At 45.9% G+C, this 25607-nt stretch overlaps 1 protein-coding gene across 1 annotated transcript; it reads right to left on the reverse strand.

Annotated features, from left to right (window-relative positions):
- Positions 1-2827: 2827 nt before the first annotated feature.
- PRDM14 (PR/SET domain 14) lies at positions 2828-21642 on the reverse strand. Its single transcript, XM_061122754.1, has 7 exons — positions 20943-21642; positions 20109-20162; positions 19846-20003; positions 18616-18886; positions 13585-13787; positions 8694-8795; positions 2828-3055 (listed from the first exon to the last, which is right to left on the reverse strand). Exons 1-7 carry the CDS (start codon positions 21640-21642, stop codon positions 2828-2830), a joined length of 1716 nt encoding a protein of 571 aa, XP_060978737.1.
- Between the last annotated feature and the right edge of the window lie 3965 nt (positions 21643-25607).

Consider the following 25607-nt stretch of genomic DNA (forward strand, 5'->3'; position numbering starts at 1 on the left):
ATCTAAGTTTGGCCAACTCCAAAATCTAGTCTATGCTCTGAGTTCCAACAATGTCTGGCCAACACAATTATGTTAGCTGAAAGTTTTAATACTTTCTACAGAGTGGTTTGTCTTCTACTTTAATTCTTAGTCCATTTAAAAAAAAATTCTTATTGCTTTAAGCTAATCTAAATTATCTTTAGAAATCTGAGTGTACTTTTAAACACAAGAGGGCTTAAGGTAATTACTAATAGGAAGATGTTATGAATTGACTGTATTTTCCAAACAGTGATATAGGTAACGTGATCAATATGACCAAAATTTGTAGAAAAAAGCTTGGATTAATTAAAAAAGGTCCAAAGCATTCCAGTTAGTGTAAGCATGCATGATCCGTATACTAAGGCATTACTTAACATGCATGCATTTTGGAATTAGTGCTAGAAAATAGGAATTTTTTTTTTTAACCTTTCTCTGCTACTCTTCCAGTTCAAAGAACAGAGTAGTTAATTTGAATTATTCAACTAGTGAAACATTGGCATCACACCAGTTCCTGATGTCTTGCTTTACTACTTGGTTTTAAAATAATGTTCAAATCCATACGGACCGAGAAATATATTTTGAACTAGCAGGCAAAGAAAGGCTGCCTAATTACAGGCTGAGCCCCCTGATCTTTTCAAATGATCATTGTTCTGACTTAATTAACACGAACTAAAACAGTCCTGAAACAACAGGGCACACTCCCATTAGGATAAATTACTCAGAGACCTACTCACCGCAGCCAAGCATTCCCCAGAGAAAAATCTGTCACTGCTTTTTCCACCTGCACTACATCTCTTTTCAAAGGGCTCCGCTTCAGCTGGGAGACCCTCTGAAGGGACATCTGCTCTGTATTGAAATCTCTACGTTTGGAAGAGATGTGGACCATGAATAAAGGGTGGAGAAAAACCCATGGTCGATACAGCCATGACCTAGAGGCTGAGTAGCATGCTTGCCTACGATACAGTTTTATTCTGGTCTCCATTTTCCATGTGAATATTTAAAAGTTTGCTGTTGCTGGCCCCAAAAGAGGGAAGAATGGATATAGTCAGCAGAAAAATGCTATTTCCTTAGCAGGGTTCATAAGCTGAGCATCACTAGTTCATTAAGAGCCTGGGTTTTGGAGTCAGGCCAACCTAGTTTTGCCCCTTAAGAGGCAAATGCTGGACCACTTCCTTCTTCCTTCAGCCTTGATTTCCTTATCCATCAGGTGGTAAACTCAGTGCTGCCATGTCATAGGCTTCATGATCCACAGATGTTGGCCATTTGGACCCATGTCAGTCAGTAAATAAAATAAAAGATTATTCTCAGGACTGCCCTGGTGGTCCAGTGGTTAAGAATCCATCTTGCAATGCAGGAGACATAGGTTTGATTCCCTGGTCAAGAGAGGGAGCCCACATGCGACAGAGCAACTCAGCCCACACACAACTGAGGCCTGACACAGCCAAGTAAACAAATAATTATTTACAAAGAAAGCAAGAAAAGATTATTCTCCACAAGCTTGCATTAGTCTTGTGACAATGTCTGCAAAGGAGCTACAGTTGTCTCTTCATCAGGAATGAAATCATGTTTAAACCTAGAGCAATATAAATACACTTATTTCTTAGCCTATTGCAATTTTTAGCCATTCTTCACTTGGTAATAACATTTCTCTTGAAAGTCCCTTGGCTAGCAAGGAGATCAAACCAGTCAATCCTAAAGGAAATCAACCCTAAATATTCACAGGAAGGACTGATGCTGAAGCTTCATTACTTTGGCCACCTGACGCAAAGAGCAGACTCGTTGGAAAAGACTGTGATGCTGGGAAAGATTGAGGGCGGGAGGAGAAGTGGGTGACAGAGGATGAGATGGCTGAATGGCATCTCTGACTCAATGGACATGAGTTTGAGCAGACTGTGGGAGATAATGAAGGACAGGGAAGCCTGGCGCACAGCAGTCCATGGGGCTGCAAAGACTGGGACGTGACTTAGCGACTGAGCAGCAACAATAACTTTTCTTCCCCAATTGTTAAAGGTCACAGATGGTGAATGAGTACTTTCTGTGTCCTCCAAGTAATTCTGTTTGGTGCTAAACAAACTATTAACAGACATTTGTCAGTTGACAAGGGAGTGGTAGAAACTAAGGGTTTAAAAAATGAATTCAGGGGACTTTCCTGCTGGTTCAGTGGTTAAGAATCCACCTTCCAATGCAGGGGACACGAGTCCCATACTTGGTGGAGGAACTAAGATCCCACGTGCCACAGGGCAACTAAGTCCAAGAGCTGCAATGAAGACTCAGTGCAGCAAAAAAAGAGTTCAAATAAAACGGGAGCTTAGTTCATGTCTGAACACATACTAATGAAGCTCTGGCTTGAATGGATTTTTAAAAGAATTTATTCTGTTAAGAAACATAACAGGGGATGGCCACAGACATATTACAATCAGGAGCTGAGACAAATAGTAGAGAAAAATCCTTTTTTTTTTTTTTTTCAATCAAGAAACCAAAGACTCTGCTTCCTAGTCCCTGAAATGAAATAGTCCCTTTCAGGGCTGATGTTGTGTTTCCAGACCTTTAAGCACTGTTAAACATCAGCCTTTCACTCCTTCTAGGTGAATTCACCCAAACTCCATTCTTGTTAGAAACCGTGAAAAATCATTCCTGCCAAAGCTGTTAAAACTACAGACTTAATAAATCTGGTAAATTCTACTGCTTGGTCAGTTCCATTATTCTGTTTCTCATCTCAATATAACTACCACTGGTTTGTGAGATATACCCATGAACACGAGAAACATCAAGACACATCTAGAGGCCTTGTCCTCAGATATTCTGAGGGTTAGCAGTCTTCATGAGACTTCAAGTGGGACTGGAAGGCTTCTTGATCTGAGAAGGTTTTTCCACAGGTGTTACAGGGAGAGCCGTCATCCTCCTTGTGCGAGCGCCGGACATGGCTGTCGTGAGCAGCGTGCGATGCAAAAGATTTACCACAATACTTGCATTTGAAGGGTTTCTCCCCGGAGTGCTGCCTGATATGCGTGCGGAGTATACTAGAGGCAGTGAATTTCTGCAGAGAACAGAAAGCAGAGGAAAAAATAAAATACCATCCACCTGTGAAACAAAGGAGTTAATTTCATTGTGACCGATCCTTGGTGTTGTTTAGTTGCAAAGTTGTGTCCTACTCTTTTGCAACGCCATGGACTGTAGCCTACCAGGCTCCTCTGTCCCTGGGATTCTCCAGGCAGGAATACTAGAATGGGTTACCATTTCCTCTTCCAGGGGATCTTCATGACCCAGGGGTTGAATCCACATTTCCTACACTGGCAGGCGGATCCTTTACCCCTGAGCCACCTCAGAAGCCCCTACTGATCCTGAAATCACCCTTTAGTTCTCCAGTCAACAAATCCTGGGCTTTAATGCTATAAGGCACTCTTGGTCACCAGGAGTAGCCTTAATAAGGACATGATGGACATGCCACTGGTTACGACAGTGGTCCTTCAATGGCTAAGATCACCTGGGTATCTAGTAAAAAATGCAGGTTGACCTGATAAGCATGCTCTTTTGGGTAAGAAGGCAGCTGCATTTAAGCAGGTGGTACTGAGATCACACTCCAGGATGATCTGCATTATGGAAGGAACTGCTAACATTGGCCACTGTCTTTGCATACATGGGTACCTTATTGGTTTCTTTCTTCTTCTTTTTTTTTTTTTTAGTTAAACCTTTAGAGTAATAGTGATTCATATGCAGGTAGAAGAAACAATAGAGACTCTGGGTACCCTTTACCCAGTTTCCCCAATGGTTGCATCTTACAACTACGGGATAATATCGCAGCCAGGATGTAGTCATTGAAAGAGTCAAGAAAATTAGAGATACCACGGGAACATTTCATGCAAAGAAGGGCACAATAAAGGACAGAAATGGTATGGACCTAGCAGAAGAAGAGGTGGCAAGAATACACAGAAGAACTAAACAAAAAAGATCTTCATGACCCAGATAACCACAATGATATGATCACTCACCTAGAGCTAGACATCCTGGGATGCGAAGTCAAGTGGGCCCTAGGAAGCATCACTACGAACAAAGCTAGTGGAGCTGAGAGAATTCCAGTTGAGTTATTTCAAATCCTATAAGATGATGCTGTGAAAGTGCTGCACTCAAAATGCCAGCAAATTTGGAAAACTCAGCAGTGGCCACAGGACTGGAAAAGGTCAGTTTTCATTCCGATCCCAAAGAAAGGCAATGCCAAAGAATGCTCAAACTATCACACAATTGCACTCATTTCACACGTTAGTAAAAGTAATGCTCAAAATTCTCCAAGCCAGGCTTCAACAGTACGTGAACCCAGAACTTCCAGATATTCAAGCTGGATTTAGAAAAGGCAGAAGAACCAGAGATCAATTGCCAACATCCACTGGGTCATCGAAAAAGCACGAGAATTCCAGAAAAATATATATTTCTGCTTTACTGATTATGCCAAAGTCTTTGACTGTGTAGATCACAACAAACTGTGGAAAATTCTTCAAGAGATGGGAATACCAGAACACCTGACCTTCCTCCTGAGAAATCTGTATGCAGGTCAAGAAGCAACAGTTAGAACTGGACATGGAACATCAGACTGGTTCCAAATTGGGACAGGAGTACATCAAGGCTGTATATTGTCACCCTGCTTATTCAACTTCTATGCAGAGTACATCATGTGAAATGTTGGGCTGGATGAAGCACAAGCCCGAAACAAGATTCCTGGGAGAAATATCAATAACCTCAGATACGCAGATGATGCCACCCTTATGGCAGAAAGTAAAGAGGAACTAAAGAGCCCCTTGATAAAAGTGAAAGAGGAGAGTGAAAAAGCTGGCTTAAAACTCAACATTCAGAAAACTAAGATCATGGCATCTGTTCCCATCACTTGATGGCAAATAGATGGGGAAATAATGAAAACAGTGAGAGACTTCATTTCGGGGGGCTCCAAAAATCACTTCAAATGGTGACTGCAGCCATGAAATTAAAAGATGCTTCCTCCTTGGAAGAAAAGTTATGACCAGACTAGACAGCATATTAAAAAGCAGAGACATTACTTCATTACTTTGCCAACAAAGGTCCATCTAGTCAAAGCTATGGTTTTTCCAGTTGTCATGTATGGATGTGAGAGTTGGACTATAAAGAAAGCTGAGCACTGAAGAATTGATGCTTTTGAACTGTGGTGTTGGAGAAGACTCTTGAGTCCTTTGGACTGCAAGGAGATCCAACCAGTCCATCCTAAAGGAAATCAGTTCTGAATATTCATTGGAAGGACTGATGCTGAAGCTGAAACTCCAATACTTTGGCCACCTGATGCGAAGCAGTGACTCACTGCAAAGACCCTGATGCTGGGAAAGATTGAAGGTGGGCGGAGAAGGGAACAACAGAAGATGAGATGGCTGGATGTCATCACCGACTCAATGGACATGAGTTTGAGTAAGCTCCAGGAGTTGGTGATGGACAGGGAAGCATGGCATGCTGCAGCCCATGAGGTTGCAAAGGGTCAGATGTGACTGAGTGACTGGACTGAACTGAACTGAACAGAATATTTCCATCACAAGGACCCTCATGTTGCCCTGTGACAGGCACATATAGTTCCCTTCCACTCCTACTTTTAAGCCATTGCAACCACTAATCTGTTCTCCATTTCTGTAATTTTATTATTTTGAGTATGTTATGTACATGGAAGCATAGAGTATAACCTTTTGGGATCGGCGGTTCTCCACAGAATTTTTTTTGCAGATTCACACAAGTTGTCTCATGTACAACAGCTCATCCTTTATTTGAAAACTATTTATTTATTTATTTTTGGCTGTGCTGGGTCTTTGTTGCTGCTAGGCCCTTTTCTGTCGTTGTGGAGAGTGGGGGCTACTCTCTAGTTGCGGTGCTCAGGCTTTCCACTGCAGTCTAATCTGGTTGTGAAGCACAGGCTTTAGGTGCATGGGTTTCAGTAGTTGTGGTATGTAGGCTCGCTAGTTGCAGCTTCTCGGCTGTATAGCACAGACTCAATATTTCGGGCACACAGGCTTAGTTGCTCCGCAACATATGGGATCTTCCTGGATCACGGATCGTTCCCGTGTCTCCTACACTGGCAGGTGGATTTTTTTTACCACTGGACCACCAGAGAAGTCCCAGCTCACCCATTCTGATTGCTGAGAATTCCATGGTGTGGATGTTCCAGTCTGTTTAATCACCTACCCATGGAATGGTATCGGAGTTATTTCCAGTTTGAGGTTTCTATGAATAAAGCTGCTATTAATATTTGTGTACAGGTTTTGGCATTGAACACACAAACTTTCACTGCTCTGGGATAAATGCCCAGGAGAGCAATTGCGGGGTTGAATGGTTGTTACAAGTTTAGTTCTTAAACTGCCAAACAGTTTTCCAGAGTAGTTCTACTATTTTAGGTTCACAAGTGCTTTGCTGTTTTTACATGGCCATTTTGTTTCTTTCCCTTACTTATAACCTTTCCTCTAATTCATTTCAATACTCTGCTCTGATCTTTGTCACTTTCAAAGTGACATCTCTCTATTTATTAGAGATGTAATGACCCCAATTTGGGAGCCTGCTGACAGTGATACAAAACACCAGGTTAAACCAGCGACCTTGGAGTTTCAGGACTGGGTCCATGTGGGGCTGGACCACTGCTCAGTAAGAAGCACAAGGTGTAGGTGCCTAGGACACCCAGATAAGAACAGTGTCCTTCAGCTTAGGTGACAGGAGTCTAACTAGAAGCCAGAACCTCAGGGCTTCCTTCTGGCTCAATGGTAAAGAGTTCTATCTGCCAAATGCAGGAGACGTAGGTGTGATTGCTGGTCTGGGAAGATCCCACATGCCTAGGAGTAACTAAGCCTGTGTGCCACAATTATTGAGCCTGTTCTCTAGAGCCTGGAAGTTGCAATTACTGAGCCCCTGGGCTGCGACTACTGAACATTGTGAGCCCTAGAGCCTGTGCTCTGCAACAAGAGAAGCCACTGAAAGGAGAAGCCTGTGCTCCACAGCTAGAGAGTAGGTCCTGCTTGCCACAACTAGAGAAAAGCCTGTGCAGCCACGAAGACCCAGCAGAGCCAAAAGTAACTAACTAGCTAAAAAAAAAAAAAAAAAAAAATTGGAACATCAAACAGCTCATTTATGACCCAAGTGCATTGAGTCACCCCTTTGGGCATCTCTCATTTCCAGATTAGCCAGAAATTCAAGGTGAGGATCAGAATTAGAACGCCAGGAAGAGGAGGGGTGGTGGGATATTTTGAGCCTGCTCTGGAAATCTGGCAGGAGAACATTGATCCCTCAGGATAGAGTCCTTGTCCAGACAAATCCAGAGCTGCCCTCTTTAGGTCTGTGCTAGCTGCACATTGTCTAGTTATGTCTTAGCCCCAATTTGCTACACTGATTATTTCCATTCTATTGACATAGTTTCTTTGGTGGTATCCATTTCCCTAAGCCAGGCAGTTTTATTCCTGTTTTATTCCTCTTTGGGAAGTTTAAAAGTCACCCTGCTGCTGCTAAGTCGCTTCAGTCGTGTCTGACTCTGTGCGACCCCATAGACGGCAGCCCACCAAGCTCCCCCATCCCTGGGATTCTCCAGGCAAGAACACTGGAGTGGGTTGCCATTTCCTTCTCCAATGCATGAAAGTGAAAAGTGAAAGTGAAGTTACTCAGTCGTGTCTGACTCTTAGTGACCCCATGGACTACAGCCTACAGGGCTCCTCCATCCATGGGATTTTCCAGGCAAGAGTAGTGGAGTGGGGTGCCATTGCCTTCTCCGAAAAGTCACCCTAATAGAGACTATATTTCTTTCATGGCCACATTATTTTAAAAAAATAAATGGCTTGATGACAGAAATAGCAGATTCCAGTGTATCCAATAAGAATTTCTAAAATGATGGAAATGTTATGTCTGTGCCAATGTGGTGGTCGCCAGCCATCAATGGTGGGACTGTTGAGCACTTGAAATGTGGCTAGTGCCACCGCATTACTAAATTTTATTTCATTTTTAGTAAATTAAATAGCCATATATGGTTAATGGGTCACTACACGTTGGACAGCTCAGATGTACCTCATCGAAATAGGACATGAGATGTTTTGGTATAATATTTTTAAAGCGTGGTCAAACTTTTGTTCCTAACCCAGCAACCCCTAACCACGATATATTTGTCTCTTCCATTTTATAAATTAGTATTCTGTTTAACAAGATTAGATGCTACTTCAGCAAAAGTGCTCTGGAAACCAAGATCAGCAAAATTTAAGAATCTGTACTTAAAAAAAAAAAAAAAGGCAGTCTGTACTTCATGTCTGTTATCCTTGTAATTCTATAAATTTAGGGTCCATTTCATAACAAATGCCTTAAGTGCCAATTTGGCAACAGTAGGTTGTATCCGATCATTGTAAGCAAACATGAATATAATCTGGAGTGGAAACTGGGGATGGGCTAATGAATTAATTTACCAGGGACTCATTATAAGCCAGGGTTTGTTCTATAAGTTCTTATCCATGGACACCCAAACAGGTCTCAAGGCAGATTCCTTAAAAGAAGGTTCCACTGAGACTTCCCCGGCAGTTTAGCAGTTAAGACTCTGCCCTTCCACTGCAGGGAGGTGAGATTGACCCCTGGTCAGGGAACTAAGATCCCACATGCTGTGTGCGGTGCACTGTGTGGAGTGGAGCAAAAAAAGAGAAGGTTCCATTTACCTTAGTGCAATACACACAGTGGTAGGGTCTGTCTCCAGAGTGGACTCTCATGTGTTTGTTTAGACTGGAAGATTGGGAGAAACACTTCCCGCATGTAGAACACTAAGACAGAAAAGAAAAACAGAGTTGAAACCAGTTTCCCCCTAAGAAGTTAACTTCGCCATTATGTTTATCTCGGGCGGTGGTGACGGTGGGGGAGAGCTACTATATTTATCCTGTGCACATCTGTAGGCAGAGGATCTAGCAGACGCAGGCTGAGGGTCTAGTTGAGACAGGTGAGGGCATCATAGGATTGTAGGGAAGAATCCGACACCACATTCTGGTCCAGAGCCTACTCAACACTGTTGCTCCAAGCAATTACTTGAAAGGCTTTGGGTGTCAGCTGCCTAGATATATAACCCTGGTGTGTAACAGAGGCCTGAGTCTGTCCTGCTCTGCCAACAGGTAGCTGGGTGACCAGAACAAATCAGTTAAACTTGGAGTCTTTGCTCAATTTTCCTCATGGGTAAAATACTTGCCCTGCCTTTCTCACAAGGCTGGGAGGAAATTGCAAGCCCTCAGCCATGAATTCACCAAGTATTTATGGAGAACCTCTCCACACTCTGCAAGAAGACAAGGAGTAACAATCTCGTGGGAGTGGGGACAGATATGTAGACCAAAGTGGCTACAGGTGACAGATGACGCAAAACACGTACCTACCGGAAAAAAGGGCAATTTTGGGTGAGAGCATACAGTATAGCCAGCCTCCTGCTATAGGAATGAACTGCTATAGGAATGACAGGCAGGAACAGTTCCTGTCATTTCTCTGTGTTCTTGACTCTGATGACTCCTGTCCAATCTTCTCAGGAATTCTGAACCAGGTAAAAGAAACTACTGGGTTTCTGGACTCTCTTCCACAGGTGTCCTGATGGGCACACATGGGAGCCTGGGTATTTTTATTATTTTTATTTACTTATTTATTTTAAAAATTTTTATTGGAGTAGAGTTGCTTTACACTGTTGTGTTAGTTTCTGATGCACAGCAATATGAATCAGTCACATGTGTGTGTGTGTGTATATGTGTATATACACACACACTCTCTTTTTTGGATTTCTTTCCCATTTAGGGCACCCCAGAGCACTGAGTTCCCTGTGCTACACAGTAGGTTTTCATGAGTATCTATTTTATACATAGTAGTGTATAGTGTTAATCCCAATCTCCCAGTCCACCCCCCTTCTACCTTTGGTATCCATGTCTGCTTTGCAAAAATAGGTTTATCTGAACCACTTTTCTAGATTCCACATATAAGTGATATTATGTTTGTTTTTCTCTTTCTGACTTGCTTCACTCTATTTGACTGTCTCTAGGTCTATCCACGTCTCTGCAAATGAACCTAGGTATTTTTAGATGGTGGGATTTGGGGGTGGATTTTAAAAATCTTCTCTAGTTTTTCTTTACTACTTGAAGTTTTAATAAGGAGCATGTATTGACATTGAAAGTGAAGGTCGCTCAGTCATGTCCAAATCTGTGACCCCATGAACTACACAGTCCAGGGAATTCTCCAAGACTATAATACTGGAGTGGGTAGCCTTTTCCTTCTCCAGGAGATCTTCCCAACCCAGGGATGGAACCCAGATCTCCCACAAAGGCGGATTCTTTACCAGCTGAGCCACAAGGGAAGCCCATGTTGTCATTACTAAAGCAAAAATAGTCAGATGTTAAAGTTAACATTGCAAAAAGAACAGATCAATTTTAAATGAAAGAGAAGCAATTAGAACATGAACCTATTCTTGGAAATTAAAAATAAACAATGAAAATGTACAGAATAGAAATGCTGTATTCAGTAGGCTCAGCTGACTGCTAAAGACTAAAACATGACATAAAAATGAAGGCTGAGAACTCTCAGAGAATGATGATGAAAAAAATTAAAGGTTAATAAGTACAAAGAAGTAGATTCAACCTAACATTTGGCTAAAAGAAGAGAACAAAAATGGAAGATAGATAATAGCCAAGGAAAGTACAAGAGAGGGCCTTCCTTGGTGGTCCAGTGGTTAGGACGTCAAGCTTCCACAGCAGGGGCGAGGGTTCAGTCCCTATTTGGGGAACTAAGATTCTGTAGGCTGAAAAACAAACCAAATGAAAAAGAAACCTGGAAAGTGGAGGAGAATTCCTCTGAGCTTAGGATCTGTGCCTTCAGATGGAAAGAATACTTTGTCTTTTACTGACTACAAAGTAGGCAGGGGTGAAAAAAAAAAAAAAAGGAAGGAAAGAAGAAAGAAACATTTAACACATTCTGTTAAAATTTCAGACATAAACTGACAAACCACAAGACAAATACAAACTAGTCAAGAAAATATATCTTATTTTTTCCATTACTGTTTATCTGAATCACTGAACCACCAGGGAAGGTCTTAGAAAATATATTTTAAAATGTAAACCTCATAAATAACAAAGATGCAAAGCCAAGCAAGATACCACTTTCCATCTACAAAAATGTGAACATAAGAAGGATAATATTATTGTGGGAGAGCTGGGGTTACTGACTACATATACTATAAGCCCAGCTGGTTGGACTGTCTGGAAAGGTGTGTGGTACCTTAATTCAAGTGCCTTAAAATTGTACCTTTGACTCAATCCTTTTACTTTTAGGACTTTACCACAAAGAAATACAGAAATGAAAAACAGAGTGATTTATATATAATATTGTTCACCGCAGCCATATTGTAGGAAATGCACAAAACAGTGGATTTGTTAAGTGCATAAAATCAGTATGACCCCAAGTGTATTAAAAATACATACACATATAGAAAAAAAAAATTAGATGTAAAATAACTTTGAGCCATAGCATATCTAGTGGTCTTTGTTTTCTTTTTATCTCCAGCGTATATTATTTGCTCATGTTAAAAAATAAAAACTGCAGATAAAATATAAAATTTTAAGTTTACCAAGTGAAGACATAAAAATCATGCTTGGCGTTATTCTCTATCACACTCCCAGAGAGACTGCAGTTTAATGGTTTCTTTCCAATTGTGCTTCCATTTCTATGTAAACATTATATACAGTGTACATGATATTCTGAGTGACATCATTCCATACATATCTTGCAACTTGTTTGTGCTTAATAAGCCAAAATTTATATAACCAATTCCCTATTGATTTACATGTAGAATATTGGATAGTATAACTTTTTACTCTGCCAATCTATAGCTGAGAATAACGGCTGAATTCCAAAGAACTGATGCTTTTGAATTGTGGTGCTGGAGAAGACTCTCGAGAGTCGCTTGGACTGCAAGGAGATCAAACCAGTCAATCCTAAAGGAAATCAACCCTGAATATTCACTGGATGGACTAATGCCGAAGCTGAAGCTCCAATACTTTGGCCACCTGATGCAAAGAGTAGACTCATTGGGAAAGACCCTGATGCTGATGCTGGGAAAGCCTGAGGGCAGGAGGAGAAGGGGGCGACAGAGGATGAGATGGTTGGATGGTATCATTGAGTCAATGGACATGAATTTGAGCAAACTCCAGGAGATAGTGAGGACAGGGAAGCCTGGTATGCTGCAATCTATGGGGTTGCAAAGAGTTGGACATGACTGAGCAACTGAGCAACAATAGGTAGGAAATGATTTCACTGTCTTAATAATTTAAAATATTCTTAGATTTACAAAAACAATTTGAGATAATTGTAAAACTACTCAGATTTCACAGCTGTATATAACACAGTGATTGTAATATTTCCAGAAGCTTCGCTGTGAAGAGAACAGCAGTTTTATTTCTTCAAATGAAGTAAAGTGGGGCTGGTAGGAGTCCTGATAGCACTGAAGTCTGATCTGAATCTGTCGGTCTGTACCCAAGCCCCATCCTCTTTATCCTAATTAAGACCAGTGGTAGTCAGCACTCTCTTGCACCAAGGCTGGCAGAGCCACCACGCACCCAGAATGGTAGACAATGGCTCCCTAATGCATTAGTGTTTTTTTCTTCCTTACAAAGTCCCTGGCATGGGACAGAAGCCATCCATCCTTTGGACCATGCCTGTAATTATCAATATAATATGCCTGCACATTGGACCTAGAGATGATCATACTAAGCAAAGTAAGTCAGAAAGTGGAAGACAAACACCATATGATATCACTACTAGGTGGAATCTAAAATATGACACAAATGAAGTTATCTACAAGACAGAAACAGGCTCACAGACATAAGATTGCCAATGGAGAAGAGGGTGGGGGAGGGAAGGATTGGGAGTTTGGGAATAGCAGAGGCAACCTAGTATATATAGGATGGATAGACAACACAGTCCTACTGTATGGCAAGGGGAACTATATTCAATATCCTGTGATAAACGATAATGGAAAATAATATGAAAACGAATGTATACATGTGTATAACTGAGTCACTTTGCTGTATGGCAGAAATTAATACAACATTGTAAATCAACTATGCTTCAATAAAACATTTAAAAAAAAAATGCCTGAACACATTATGGAACAAGGTGTAGTTACCTAAAACCACACGCCAAGGTCTTTCTCAACTGGGATGTCTCAACCCCCGCCCCAACCCCCAATCAACCCCACCTGGAAATAAACCAGATACTTCCACAGTCCTAGGTTCTGCTCACAGCCACCTGTCTACAAGGCCTTTAATGGCCCACATGTAGGACACCCTTCTTCTGCCCCTGTCTACCATGCATCCGCCAGCTTGAATACCCAGACATCGTATCTTGGTCCATGGACCATCACATTTGGTCCATGTCTGCCCTTTCACAGCACTGTCACCTCCTTCAGAGACCCTGTCCCATCCTCCCATCCCAGTAACTTGCACCCAGGAGGCCCTCGGGGTGCAATCAGGGGTTTGGGGAAGAAGCGTGAAGGCAGAGTGCTGGAGAGAGATGGGTCACTGCCCTAACTCTTACCTTGTGAGGCCGATGCTTCTCATGAACGTGAAGGATGTGGATCCGGAGCCGGTCTCTCTTCTCAAAGGATCGTTTGCATAAAGAACAGGGAAATTTCCTGTCACCCTTGTCCACACAGGGCGTGTACTTTAGATGCTTGTCTCTGTAGTATTTGTAGGTAAATACTTTGCCACATCTTTCACACCTGTACCCTTCTGCAGACTCTGTCAAACACAGGGGAAAAAATTTTAAACTAATACCTAAGTCAAAATAATAGAATAAACTCTCTTGGGCCCAAACATCAGGCTTTGACAGTGACTGACTCACATCACTTCCCCCCACAATGGATTATTTTTAATACCGATTTCTCATTTGTTTCATAAACACCTCAGCCCACAACCTTTAATAGATGATGACTTTCGTGGGGGCAAGGCGGCATGTGGGATCTTAGTTCCCCGACCAGGGATCGAACTCTCGTCCCCTGCAGTGGAAGTGCAGTCTCAACCACTGGACTGCCAGGCAGGTCTCTGATAACAACTTTTTGAAAAGCATAACCATAAAGCCACTGTCATACCTAATTGTCAAAACCTTATTCCTTAATAGATAGAAACACATATATATTTATAATACATATACACGCACTTATGTTTGTTTATTTTTCAGTCAGTTGGTTCAGTGTAGGATTCAAAGTCTACATGTTGTCCACAGTTACTATGTCCCTTCAATATCTTAATCTATAGGTTCCTTTTCCTTTTTGTTCCTGAAATATATTTATTGAAGACGCCCTTCACTCCAACCCTATTTATGAGCAGGTCAGTCCTATAGTTACTTCCTAACTGGCCTGTGTTACAAGGTTCATGTACCAAATACCTACTGTATTTGTGATTTTCAGATCAGACTGAGCTACAAGTTCAAGCAGTTCACCCTTTTTGGGCCTTGATGGGCACCCAGAGCTTCTTCCCAGGCTTCATTGAGTGCTGCTCCATTGGACCCCATTTACAAAGACTTAGGTACCCTGTTAGCTAACAATTCATTTCTCTGAGCTTTTGGGGAAGATTCCAGAACTGACATGGGGTTATTTTGATGACTAATTTAACCCTAACACTTACCGAGTTCAAACCAACAAGTGACACTATCACTGCGTGACAGATAAGACTGAGAAAGGTAAATCCGTTTTCATCAGAGGAGGAGAAAGTGGGGGAGAGGTTAGAGAAGGTGCAGCCAAATCTACCAAAGGAGATGCCAGGCTCAGGGGTGTCTATGTGTTGGGGTGGGGAGGGGGAGGACTGGGGCCACCTACAAAAGCGTTCCTGCTGAGGACACTCTGGATTCCAGAGGATCAAGTGGTTTTGACTATGAATGCATCAATGAAACCTCATTGCCTCTGCCCCAGGGAGGCAGAGAGCAGCCAGGACTGAGTATATGCAAGAGTGTGTAGGTGGAAATTTTTTAGTTAGTTTGGGGACAGCAGGAAAGCTATCCACTGGGGGCTTTGTTAGTCAATAACTGTGTCCTAGGCACATTTAACAGGTGGCTAAGGAAAGAAATCATTTTATTAAGTAAACAAGCAGGAAGGCAGCCACCAGCCCCAGGATGATCCATAGCTCAGTCCCGTCTATCGCTTTCATTGAGGTGCTAATACTCTCAGAACGTCCCTGCTGGGACGGTTTTTGCTCGGAGCTAGAATTTTCATTGGTTAGAAATACCTGGCCTTCCTGCTTCCGGGGTGGGAAAGGGGTTGTATAAAAGACAGGGTCAGCGGGTCTTTACAAATTAAAGCCCGAAGGCACACCAAAATTCAGAATAGGGGCTCAATAGTCAATTTGCATAAGAACCACCACTTAGGCAGAAAAGACACAGCACCCTTACTAATTAGGCTTCAGCCGCCTATGTTTTCGGCTCAGGTTCTTGGAAATTTTATCTTAACCTAATTTTGTCCTGTTTCCTTTCCTTCCTCTTCCCTCCCATCTCAATTTTTTTAAGCCAAATGGTTTCCTAAAACTGAAATTGATGCTTTCTGCTCCACCTAGACAACTCTTTAGATAGAGTTTGCTAGTGATTAAGAACTGTCTACACATTCCACACCCAACCCCCAAAACACACACTGGGAGGGTCTGCAAACGCAAGATAACCCGCCCACATAGGGCCCAGACCCTTACCTCCCATTCAAGACCTTAAATGGGAAGGCTCCCACCAAGTCTCAAGGAAAGGCTTGGATAAAACAAAAACAAAAAGTTTCTTTTAAGAGGATAGAAGAATGTTGACTTTTCTTTCCTTCTAATTCTATTCCCAACCATTCTCATTAACAGAAAACCATAAATTTATCCATTAGTCTTCCCAACCAACTGAGTTGTTTACAAGTTCTCTGTCACAAGTTATCGTAAATACATATGATCGTATGTAATAAGCATCAGATATAATTTGGTTCAGAAGTGTAATACAGGGACTTCTCTGATGGTCCAGTGGCTAGGACTCTACGCTCCCAATGCCTGGGACCTGGGTTCGGTCCCTAGGTGAGGGCACTAGATCCCAAGTTCTGCTAAAGAACCTGCATGCCACAACTATGATCCAGTGAAGCCAAATAAATATTTAAAAAAAGAAAGAAGTGTAGTACAGGTGGAGTTACTATACCAGGTACTACACCTGCTGGGGTTTCTCCCCACCCCACTGACCATTGTAAGCCCTTAGCCCTGTTGCTTATGATTGTGATCTCTGATGTCATGCTAATATACCATCATTTACTTAATAATTATTGGGCACACAAAAAAAATAATAATTATTGGGCACTTGTTTGTGACTTTTCACAAATAAGAATGATGCTGTATTAAAAATCCCTGTGGACAAAGCTTTTCCTATTGGAGTATTTCCTAAAGATAAATTTCCAGAAGAGTATTACTGATACATCAAACGATGTGAACGTTTGAACGTTTTAATAGCTCTGACACATAGTGCTGAATAATTTTTCAAAAGGATAATGATTCTATTTTGTGAGTTGTCAAGCATGTATCTTTCTCAAATTCATTTTGCACTTCTGTTTCAACAGTGCTTGGGACCTTTTGGGAAGTGACTAAAAAGGCTTGGTTTGGTGCCAAGTATGGGGCAACTGTGAAGTTCAGGCCCCAGAGAATTCTGCCAGCTCACCCCTCACCCTCATCCCCACACCATCCATAAGCTGGGGTACTGAAAAGACAGTTCAACAGCCCCTCATTATTTGGGCTCTAGAAAGAGATTGTTCATCGTTCACCTCTTAATCCTTGGTGAACATATTCTTGCCCTTGCCTTCACTATTCCCCAAGCCTGGATTGTCTTGCCTCTCCCTGACTAAACTGTGGTGAGCATGCGTGCATGCTTAATCATATCTCTCTGCTATCCCATGGACTGTAGTCCTCCAGGCTCCTCTGTCCCTGGAATTTCCCAGGCAGGAATACTACAGTGAGTTGCCATTTCCTACTCCGGGGGATCTTCCTGACCTGGGGATGAAACTTGAGTCTCCTGCATTGGCAGGCAAATTCTTTACCACTGTGCCACCTGGGAAGCCCAAAACTCATCCCTTATTTCACCACATCCCTAAGCAGTTTTCCCCAATCTAGTCTAGTCTTCCACCTTCCTTCAATACAGGTGGGAATTCAGAGCAGGAGCTATTAAGGTGTTTACGGTTGTCTCCTGCCCTGAAGGGTCTTAGTCTAGCAGGGAGACATGCATGCAGGCCATCAATGCAGTGTAATGAATGCAATTCACATTCTCTTTTCTCTGCTACTTATGACATCTGTCCTAACAGAACAGGATGATGGTCTTCTACCTGGTAACACATATTAATTTGCATTTGTCTGGTCCCACCTATGAGATCACTGGTTCCCAGGCTTTTGTGGTTATAAAAATCAACGGCCCAGAAAGCTTTTTTAAAATGCAAATCCCTAGCGAGTGGGTTGATGGTACTCCAGCTCCCTGCTACTGCAATCTGGTCCAGGGAACAGCAGCAGCAGCATCCCCTAGTAGCTTGATAGAAATGCAAAATCTCCCAGCCTGGAATGAGAATCTGCACCTTCAGAAAGGGCCCCACATGTTAACACAATGCTAAAACTGGAGAGCAAGAGTCTAGCTCCATGCTCCTCTAAGTGGACTGAGACCCAGGAAGAAAAACATTTTATATTTGAGACCCAGTTCACACACATCCATGTGAAACAAAAGCCTCACCAAATAATGCTTAAGTGAGATTCATATCAATATTTTCTATTCTATTTTATTCTTATTCTTTTTTCCTTCTTTAATGCTGATCTCTACCACCAAATTGATTTCCCACCCTATTAACATTGCAAGCCACCATTTAAAAAACAGTCCTCTCTGTATGGCTGAGACCCTTTGCTGTCCACCTGAAACTCACAACATTGTTAATCAGCTATGCTATTGCTGTTTAGTCACTGAGTTGTGTCCAGCTCTTTTCAACCCCATGGACTGTAGCTCGTCAAGCTTCTCTGTCAAGGGGATTTTTCAGGCAAGAATACTGAAGTGGGCTGCCATTTCCTTCTCCTGGGGATCTTTCCCACTCAGGGATTGAACCTGTGTCTCCTACATTGCAGGCAGATTCTTTACCACTCAGATTTCCTGAGCCACCAGGGAAGATCTAACCAGTCATACTCCAATACAAAATAAAAAGCTTAATTAAAAAAAAAAATTTAATGAAAAAAACAGTGAGTTCCTGAGTTGTGTGAGCCTCTGCAGAGACGAATCAGAAGCTGGCTCATCTAAGGCAGGGGTTGCACCCATTTATTTCACTTTTATTTTACTCTCTGGGAGCGGGTGAAAGGGTAGAAGAAAAGGTATCCTGTTGAATAGAAGTAGCGTCAGCAGCTTTGGAAAAAGGAGGGCATCTTCCTTCAGCTGGGCAAGACTCATGTGGCTAGAGACGCCCTTGAGTTTGGGGTTGTACGTTAGAGCTGGGAGGCAGATTTCCACAAGCAAGTGGAGAAGCTGCAGGAAGGTGCTGGTCTGGGCAAAGAGCCCAGTCCTTTGACTAAGAGAACCTCACTGGATGAGGCAAAGGTGTGCACTCACCTTCGGAGGACCCAGACACCTGCTTCCCCTGCTTGAGGACCTGCAGGCTCACAGGAATGTCCAGAAACTTCTCATAGCAATCTCCATACCACACGAGGAGCTCCTGGTTCTGGTAGATCTCCTTGCAGCTCTCGTAGAAGATCTGCCCTTGACATTGTACTGCCACCAGGTTCTGCTCCGATGGGAAACGGGCACAGTTGACATAGGACATCCAGTTCCCTGCACCTCCTTTCCCATCAATAAAGTGGCTTAACTGACCATCTTCGAAGATCTAAATGGAATCAAACAAACTTTAGAAATGTACCTTTTATTTTTCTTTTGGTTTGACATAGAAAATAAATTTACTTATTAAAAATGTATAATTCAAATCTCACACTTGATCTATTTGAATATATTTATTATCCATATTATTAAGCCTAAATGGGTTTATTAGCTGAAAGATATCTGTCTAGGTGGTGTGACATTTTTAAAAGGTTTTTACTTTTCTCATCTCTTGATTCCCAAGTTTCTAGGGTGAGCATATATTAATTTCATAAACAGAAGCAAAGGGAACAGGAGGTTACATTTAATTGTATCAGTTCAAGACAACCAATTCGTTTGGTATTTTATTTCAAATGAGTTTTCGTGTGTATTGATGGAGATATAATTTAATTCTTTCTCTCCAGTGGGTAATTCTGCAGTCTTCAATGCTTTGGTATTACAAACAGATCCTGGGAAGTCTGGATTTCAGATTATTTTCCTAAAGTATATTCCTCAAAATTCAGGGCAAGGGAGGATAATCTGATACAGTCTGACAAACTGCAATCCTACCATCATGCCTCATACAGAGTTAAGAGTAGCTGTTTTTAAAATTCCCCATTAGACAAATGATAGCAAAAATTTCAAATCTGGTCTTTGTCCTTTTGGGCATAGTCTTAGCATCAGGCGGTAACATTTAAAGTATTTGTTTTATCTATAAATATAACCTAGGGTATTGGGCTCTTTGTATTCCGAGGCTAATCTTCAGATGAAAATGCCTTAAGGCACTGAAAAGATACACAGACTCCATGTGGAGGTGCTATCCCTAGCAGCTCCGCAGTTGCATTCTCTTCTCTTTATGTTGCAAAACAGACAGCACAGGACAGCTGATGACTGCGGAGAGGGTCCCCTCTCCCAGAGGGGCAGAGGCCAGGCTTTATCCCCAGCGACCCTCCTCCCCACTTTCCGACAACCCATCAGAAACAAATTTACCTCCCACATCAGGGAATTGTCTCCGTGTGTCTTGACTTCGCTGGTGTTGACCACTTTACCCTGGAAGGGCCCAAACCTGACTCCTTTGGCCACAAGACTACTGCAGAACACCCCAAAATGTGCGACTTCACCAAACTTCGTCTGCCGGAGGCAGAGACCTAGCAGGAGACCCAGGGTAGGAAAGAAAGCCAGTGAAGAAACCGACTGTTTTTGCTGCTGGTAAAAAAAAAAAAAAAAAAATCCAAGCCAGGAGCCCTGCCTACCTTCTGGTAGCTGAAGGGAGTCCTTATCCAGAGTCTGAGGAAGAGAATCAGCCCCTAGAAAAAGACAGGATTAAATTCTTATTTTTTTTAATTCTTATTTTTTAAATAAAAGGAGTTATAAAATGCCTTCATAAGGCGTCTTCCTCCCCACTCTCTAGAGCTTACCATTTGACCCTTCGAGGCTTCTGGCTCCTTTTACATATGCAGTGTCTCATTTTAGACTCAAAAGGACCCTAGTTGGTTAGGTGGTAATTGACCCCCGTTAGCAAATTCAAGGAACTTGAGAATCAGAGGTAATGCTGATTTTGACTAAGGTCAGATGGCTGGAGGGAGACTCCCAGAGTGAATGGCAGCTGGCTTTCACTGAGACAACTTGGGCATCCTGGTAGAATCTGACCCCATCTGATCAGCCCACACACAGCATGAGCCATTTCTCTTAAGACAACCTTGTTGTTTAATCGTTAAGTCGTGTCTGACTCTGCGACCCCATGGACTGTAGCCCGCCAGGCTCCTCCGTCCATGGGATTCTCCAGGCAAGAACACTGGAGTGGGTTGTCATTGCCTTCTCCAAAGGATCTTCCCCATTCAGGGATGGAACCCGCGTTTCCTGCATTGGCACCGGGGAAGCAAAACAACCTTAAGAGTCATGCAGGTAGGGTTTCGGAGGTAAGCCTGGCCTCCGCAGTTCTATCTTCTGATGGAAGCACACCCCCCCGCCCCCCGACCTTTGGCACTCGCACACCCTCGGATCCACCGCGAAGCGCCCCTTCCGCCTCCTGCTCCCAACTCTCTTCCCGTTGTCCCCGGCTCCCGCATCATGGGGCCCGCCTTTACCGGAGCTGTCGGTGGGGATCAGGAGGCCCGAGATCGCGTGGTGCAGGTGGGCTGAGTGCTGCGGGCTGGGGATGACCCCGTACAGAACCAAGTGCAGATCTTCCTGGGTGAAGTGGTAGCGGCGAGAAGCCTTCTCCTCTCGGTTCACGAGTTTGGGGCCATCCTCAGAGGGCTCGCTGGGGGACCCCGATAACAGCTGCGAGGGCTTCGGCCTCTCAGGCAACAACGAAGTATCCACGGGGGGCGGCGGAACGAAAGTCTCAGGTCCCCAGCACTGGCCACCGTCGCTCCGGCCGGCGGTGTGTACCAAGCCCTCGCTGGCGGCGCCGGTAAACTCGCGACTGCCGTTCTGGAAGTGCGGCCCCTCCCTGGGGAGGTGGGGAACTGGGTACCAGGTCGGCAGCTTGCTGTACCAGGGCAGGTCGCACAGAGGTTCCCTCGGCAGGGCCAGGCCCGGGCTCAGCAAGGGAGGCGCGGTCCGGAAGCCGAAGGTGGGCAGAGCCGGGGGCGCAGCCAGGGCCTCCAGCGGCCGGAAAGGCTGGAAGCCCTCCTCCGCGGCGGTCAGGGTGTTCCCGTAGAGGCCGTAAGCCGGGAAAGGCGTGTAGTAGGCAGCCAGGTGTTGGGGGCTGCCCTGGAGCCAGTCGGGCGGGTAGTATTCCTTGTCCTGGGGTCCGGTCTCCCCCGGCGGCCGCAGGGCCATCCCCGGGCCACGGCGCTCGGCGGGTCTGCGGAAAAGCAAGCGCGGCCGGGTGAGGGGCGCGGGGCGCTGCAAGCCGGCTCCTGCGCGCCCAGCCTCCCCCGCCCGAGTCCAAGGAAACTGGATAAACTTCCCACTTCGGTTCCTCAAGACCTACCCCGCACAAAAACAGCAATTAAAAACACCGCCCCCCTCCCAAACAAAATAAAAACGAAAATCTGCCGGGATTCTGTCCGACACCCGAGTTCCGGGTAAGTGTCGCCTTCGCGCTCCCTCTACAGACACACCTTGACCGGGCAGCGCTCGTTTCCAACACCCACGCTCGACGCCCGCCCCAAACCCGGCTCCTGCAAAATGTGCTTCAAGTTCCCTCCTCCGCCCTCTTCCCTGTCCTCCACACTCTCTTTTCCAGGATGGGTCGGAGCCGCAGGACCTCCCCTCTCACCCGGGCGGGGGCCGAGTGCTAGACCGCGCCTGGGGGCAGGCGGCAGCTCCGGGCGCTCCCGGGTCTCTAGCAGAAAGTGCAGGGCCGAGAGCCCAATCGGATCGCGTAGGAGTCGCGCTCCCCTAGCCCGGCTGCAGGTCTCGGGAGGCCGCTCCGCTGCGAGGCCAGGGTCTGACCCCGAGGACCCCGGCGGTGCGGGCTGCGAAGAGGAGGAGGTGGAAGAAGTGAGTGCCACTTTTGGCTCCCCTCTCAACTCCGGAGCCAGCGCGGGCTCCCCACGTGCGCCGAGTCCCGCCACATCCCTCAGGTCCCTTGGGAAACTCGCCACCTCGCCCGGGGACTTAGGGATCCTGGGGTGGCCTCTCGGGAGCAGGCGACGAAAACAAGCCCCAGGTCAGGTGGGAGAGAACTGGCTCCAGCCCCCGCGCCGCTGCCGCCCCCCACCCGAAAAGGACAGCTTTTTAATGGGCAGAAGTTCACCAAGCCTGGAGGCCGGAGCCGCTTCAGGGCAGGCGGGTCTCGAGGGCAAGATCAATGAGCCCAGTAAGGAAACCAAGCGAGGTCGTGACTCAGAAATTAAAGAACACGGGGTCAGGAGAAGAGGTCAGCCACGACGAAGGCATTTACGCGTCCCCTTCTGAGACTCCCCAAAGGCGCTCGGCTCACCCCGAGGGCCTGCGACTTGGGGTTGAAAGCCGCTTAAGCCAGTTAAAAAAAACAACTCCGAGAGAGCAGAACGACCTGCGCCAGAGACTACTGCCTGCGCTTCCCGACCACCCCGGCGGGCGACAGCCCCGGGCCACAGCTGCACGCGGGGCTCCACACCCACCTTGGAGAGCGCGCAGCCGGGCTAGCGGACGCCCCAGGTCCGCGGAGGGGCGGCGCGGGTTCAGGATCCGTAGGCTTCGGGCTACGGGCGGGCCCGCAGGGCTGAGCCGGGTTTAAGAGGGCGGCGGGCGGGCGGGGCAGCGAGACCCGGAGAGCGCTAGGGTGGGGAAGGGACGCGGCCCTCGCGGGTCCCCGGGGCGCGGCTCCTCCCCGCCCACAACGGCCATTGGCCGGCGCTGGGCGCGCCCCGCTCCCAGGGGGTCGCGCGCTTAACTCTTCACTTCTCCAAACCTCCCCGGGACCCCGGCGGAGAGCGCTCGCCGCCCGCTTTCTGGGGCGGGCACCGGTGCGGCTCCAGGCTGACTGTTGTTAAGTCGCTTAGTCGTGTCCGACTCTGCGACCCCAAGGGCTGCAGCACGCCAGGCTTCCTGTCCATCACTATCTCCTGGAGTTTGCTCAAACTCAACTCCATTGAGTAGGTTATACCGTCCAACCATCTCTTCCTCTGTTGCCTCCTTCTCCTCCTGCCCTCAATCTTTCCAGCATCAGGGAAAGATAAGTCGGCTCTTCACATCAGGTGGAAGTATTGGAGCTTCAGCTTCAGCATCAGTCCTTCCAGTGATTATTCAGGGTTGATTTCCTTTAGGATCGACTGGTCTGATCTCCCTGCAATCCAAGGGACTGTAAAGAGTCTTCTCCTAGGAGCCCAATAACCGTGGGCAAGTGTGGCCGGGGTCCCCAGACAGGCCCCTGTGCGCTTACATCCACCTGCACCCGCGCCAGTAAGGCTGGGACTCGAGTCCGGGGGTTGCGCCCATGCCTCTCGGCTTCCAGTTCCCAAAAGCCGAGCCTGGCCGAAAGCGGCGTCCAACCCCTAGGACCCGATGGACATTTGTCCCTGACACCTCGTGGGGAGCGGGCATCGCCCCCTCAGGGCTCAGATCCGGATGGTCTCGGCGCCTGTGCCGCTCCCGCGGTTTGGAGGGCGGGGGAGATTACTGAACCGTCTCGGGGGCTTTTTACTTCTCCAGCATCTTTCACTGTCCCTACCCCCGGGGAAGGCACGCCACCTCCGACGCGCGGGGCTTTTCAGACCCAAACCCGGCGCTCAAAGACCGCATTTTTATTCTTCTCGCCGGCTGTTGAGGGAGAGAAAGGAACACTTAGACCCATTCACATTCACAAGGGGAAGCATCTAGGGTGGGGGAAACCTTGGTCAGTCCCGGTGACCTTGGGTCAGGTTCCTCGCCGCCCCAGCCGCGGCTTCCTCTTGGCAAAATGGGGCGAGCTTCTAGGCGCAGCGGTGCGGGCTGGAAGGAGAGACGGAGACCCTAATGCCCGGCTTGGCCTCGACTGTCACTAAACCTGGAGGGAAGGAAAGGAGGCGGCATCCATCCGGCCGAGAGAGGCCACCAGAGGTCCTAAAGTCGGTGGAGAGAGGAGGCCTGCGGTGGAGCAGGGCTTCCTCCGTGACCCACCCCACTTACCAGAGCAGCAGCGATGCGGCTGGCGCCCTCTCCTCGAGCCCCGGGGACCTGACCCTGTAGCCTTCGCCGCCCGCGGGGCAGTGCGGGGGGCGGGAGGGCGGGGAGGAAGGCTAGCTCGGGGCCCCGGGTCTTTGAGGGCGCAGGCTGTGCGCGCCCGGCTACTTCTCCAAGCCGCCTGCCACGCCCACGTGAGGGGCCAGGTCACCTCGCCAGCGCGATGCGGTCGGTGTCGCCCGCGCAGCCCCGGGTCCAGACCCGTTTCCCAGTCGCCAGGACGATCTGAGAGGCGGGCAGCGTGGGGTTTTCTCAACAGGGCTGGGGTGACAAGGAGCCCAGGATTTCCTTCTCTCCTGGTTCTAAACTCTCTGCCTCACCTGAGTTCTTAAGATCTTGGCTGATAGGTGAAAGACATCTGTCAGATCTTGTCCGAGGAGCCTCTGGGGAGGATATTGTACTTGGAAAGGCAGAATAAATTCTGCCGTCTTCCTTCCGGAGGCAAGCACATCCCAGGACCCCCACGACCTCCCTCCATTTACTGTGTCTTCCTTCCTCCCAGACCTCACTCTAGGATTTAAAGACTGATGAGCGTGTACTTGGGTGGTCCCTGGATGTTAGGTCCTCAAGGGACCATTTTTTTAGTGCAGTTGCTCACCGGTGGTAGCTTTAATTTAACCTTGGCAACGTGAACCTTACCTTATAAGTGAACCTTATAAGTCTTGTTCTGCAAAGATTCTAGATTTTTAAATATTTTTAAAATGTATTTTAAATTATAAGCTTGCCTGTTTACATAGTTTAGAGATATTGATAAAAATAAAAAAAATCCCCACCCACCCCTCATCCCTATTCTGCAGAGGTAAAACTGACCAGTGGTTTGATTTAGTCCCTACCTCCGTTATTTTTTTAAAAGACACCAGACTTTTATTTGTGTTTATATATGGAGGATTAAAAAAAAACAAACCTGGGATTAACTTTTCTCATTAACCGTTAGTTTTTGTTACTAACAGTATATTTGTGTTGTTGTTAGTTAGTCCCTAAGTCATGTCTGACTCTTTTGCGACCCCATAGACTGTAGCCAGCCAGGCTCCTCTGTCCATGGGATTTCCCAGGCAAGGATCCTAGAGTGGATTGTCATTTCTTCCTCCTGGGGATCTTGCTGATGCAGGAATCAAACCAAGTTTCCTGCATTAGGAGGCAAATTCTTTTATCAC

Source organism: Dama dama, chromosome 21 (assembly GCF_033118175.1).
Source record: "Dama dama isolate Ldn47 chromosome 21, ASM3311817v1, whole genome shotgun sequence".
In the NCBI taxonomy this organism is placed as follows: Eukaryota; Metazoa; Chordata; class Mammalia; order Artiodactyla; family Cervidae; genus Dama; species Dama dama.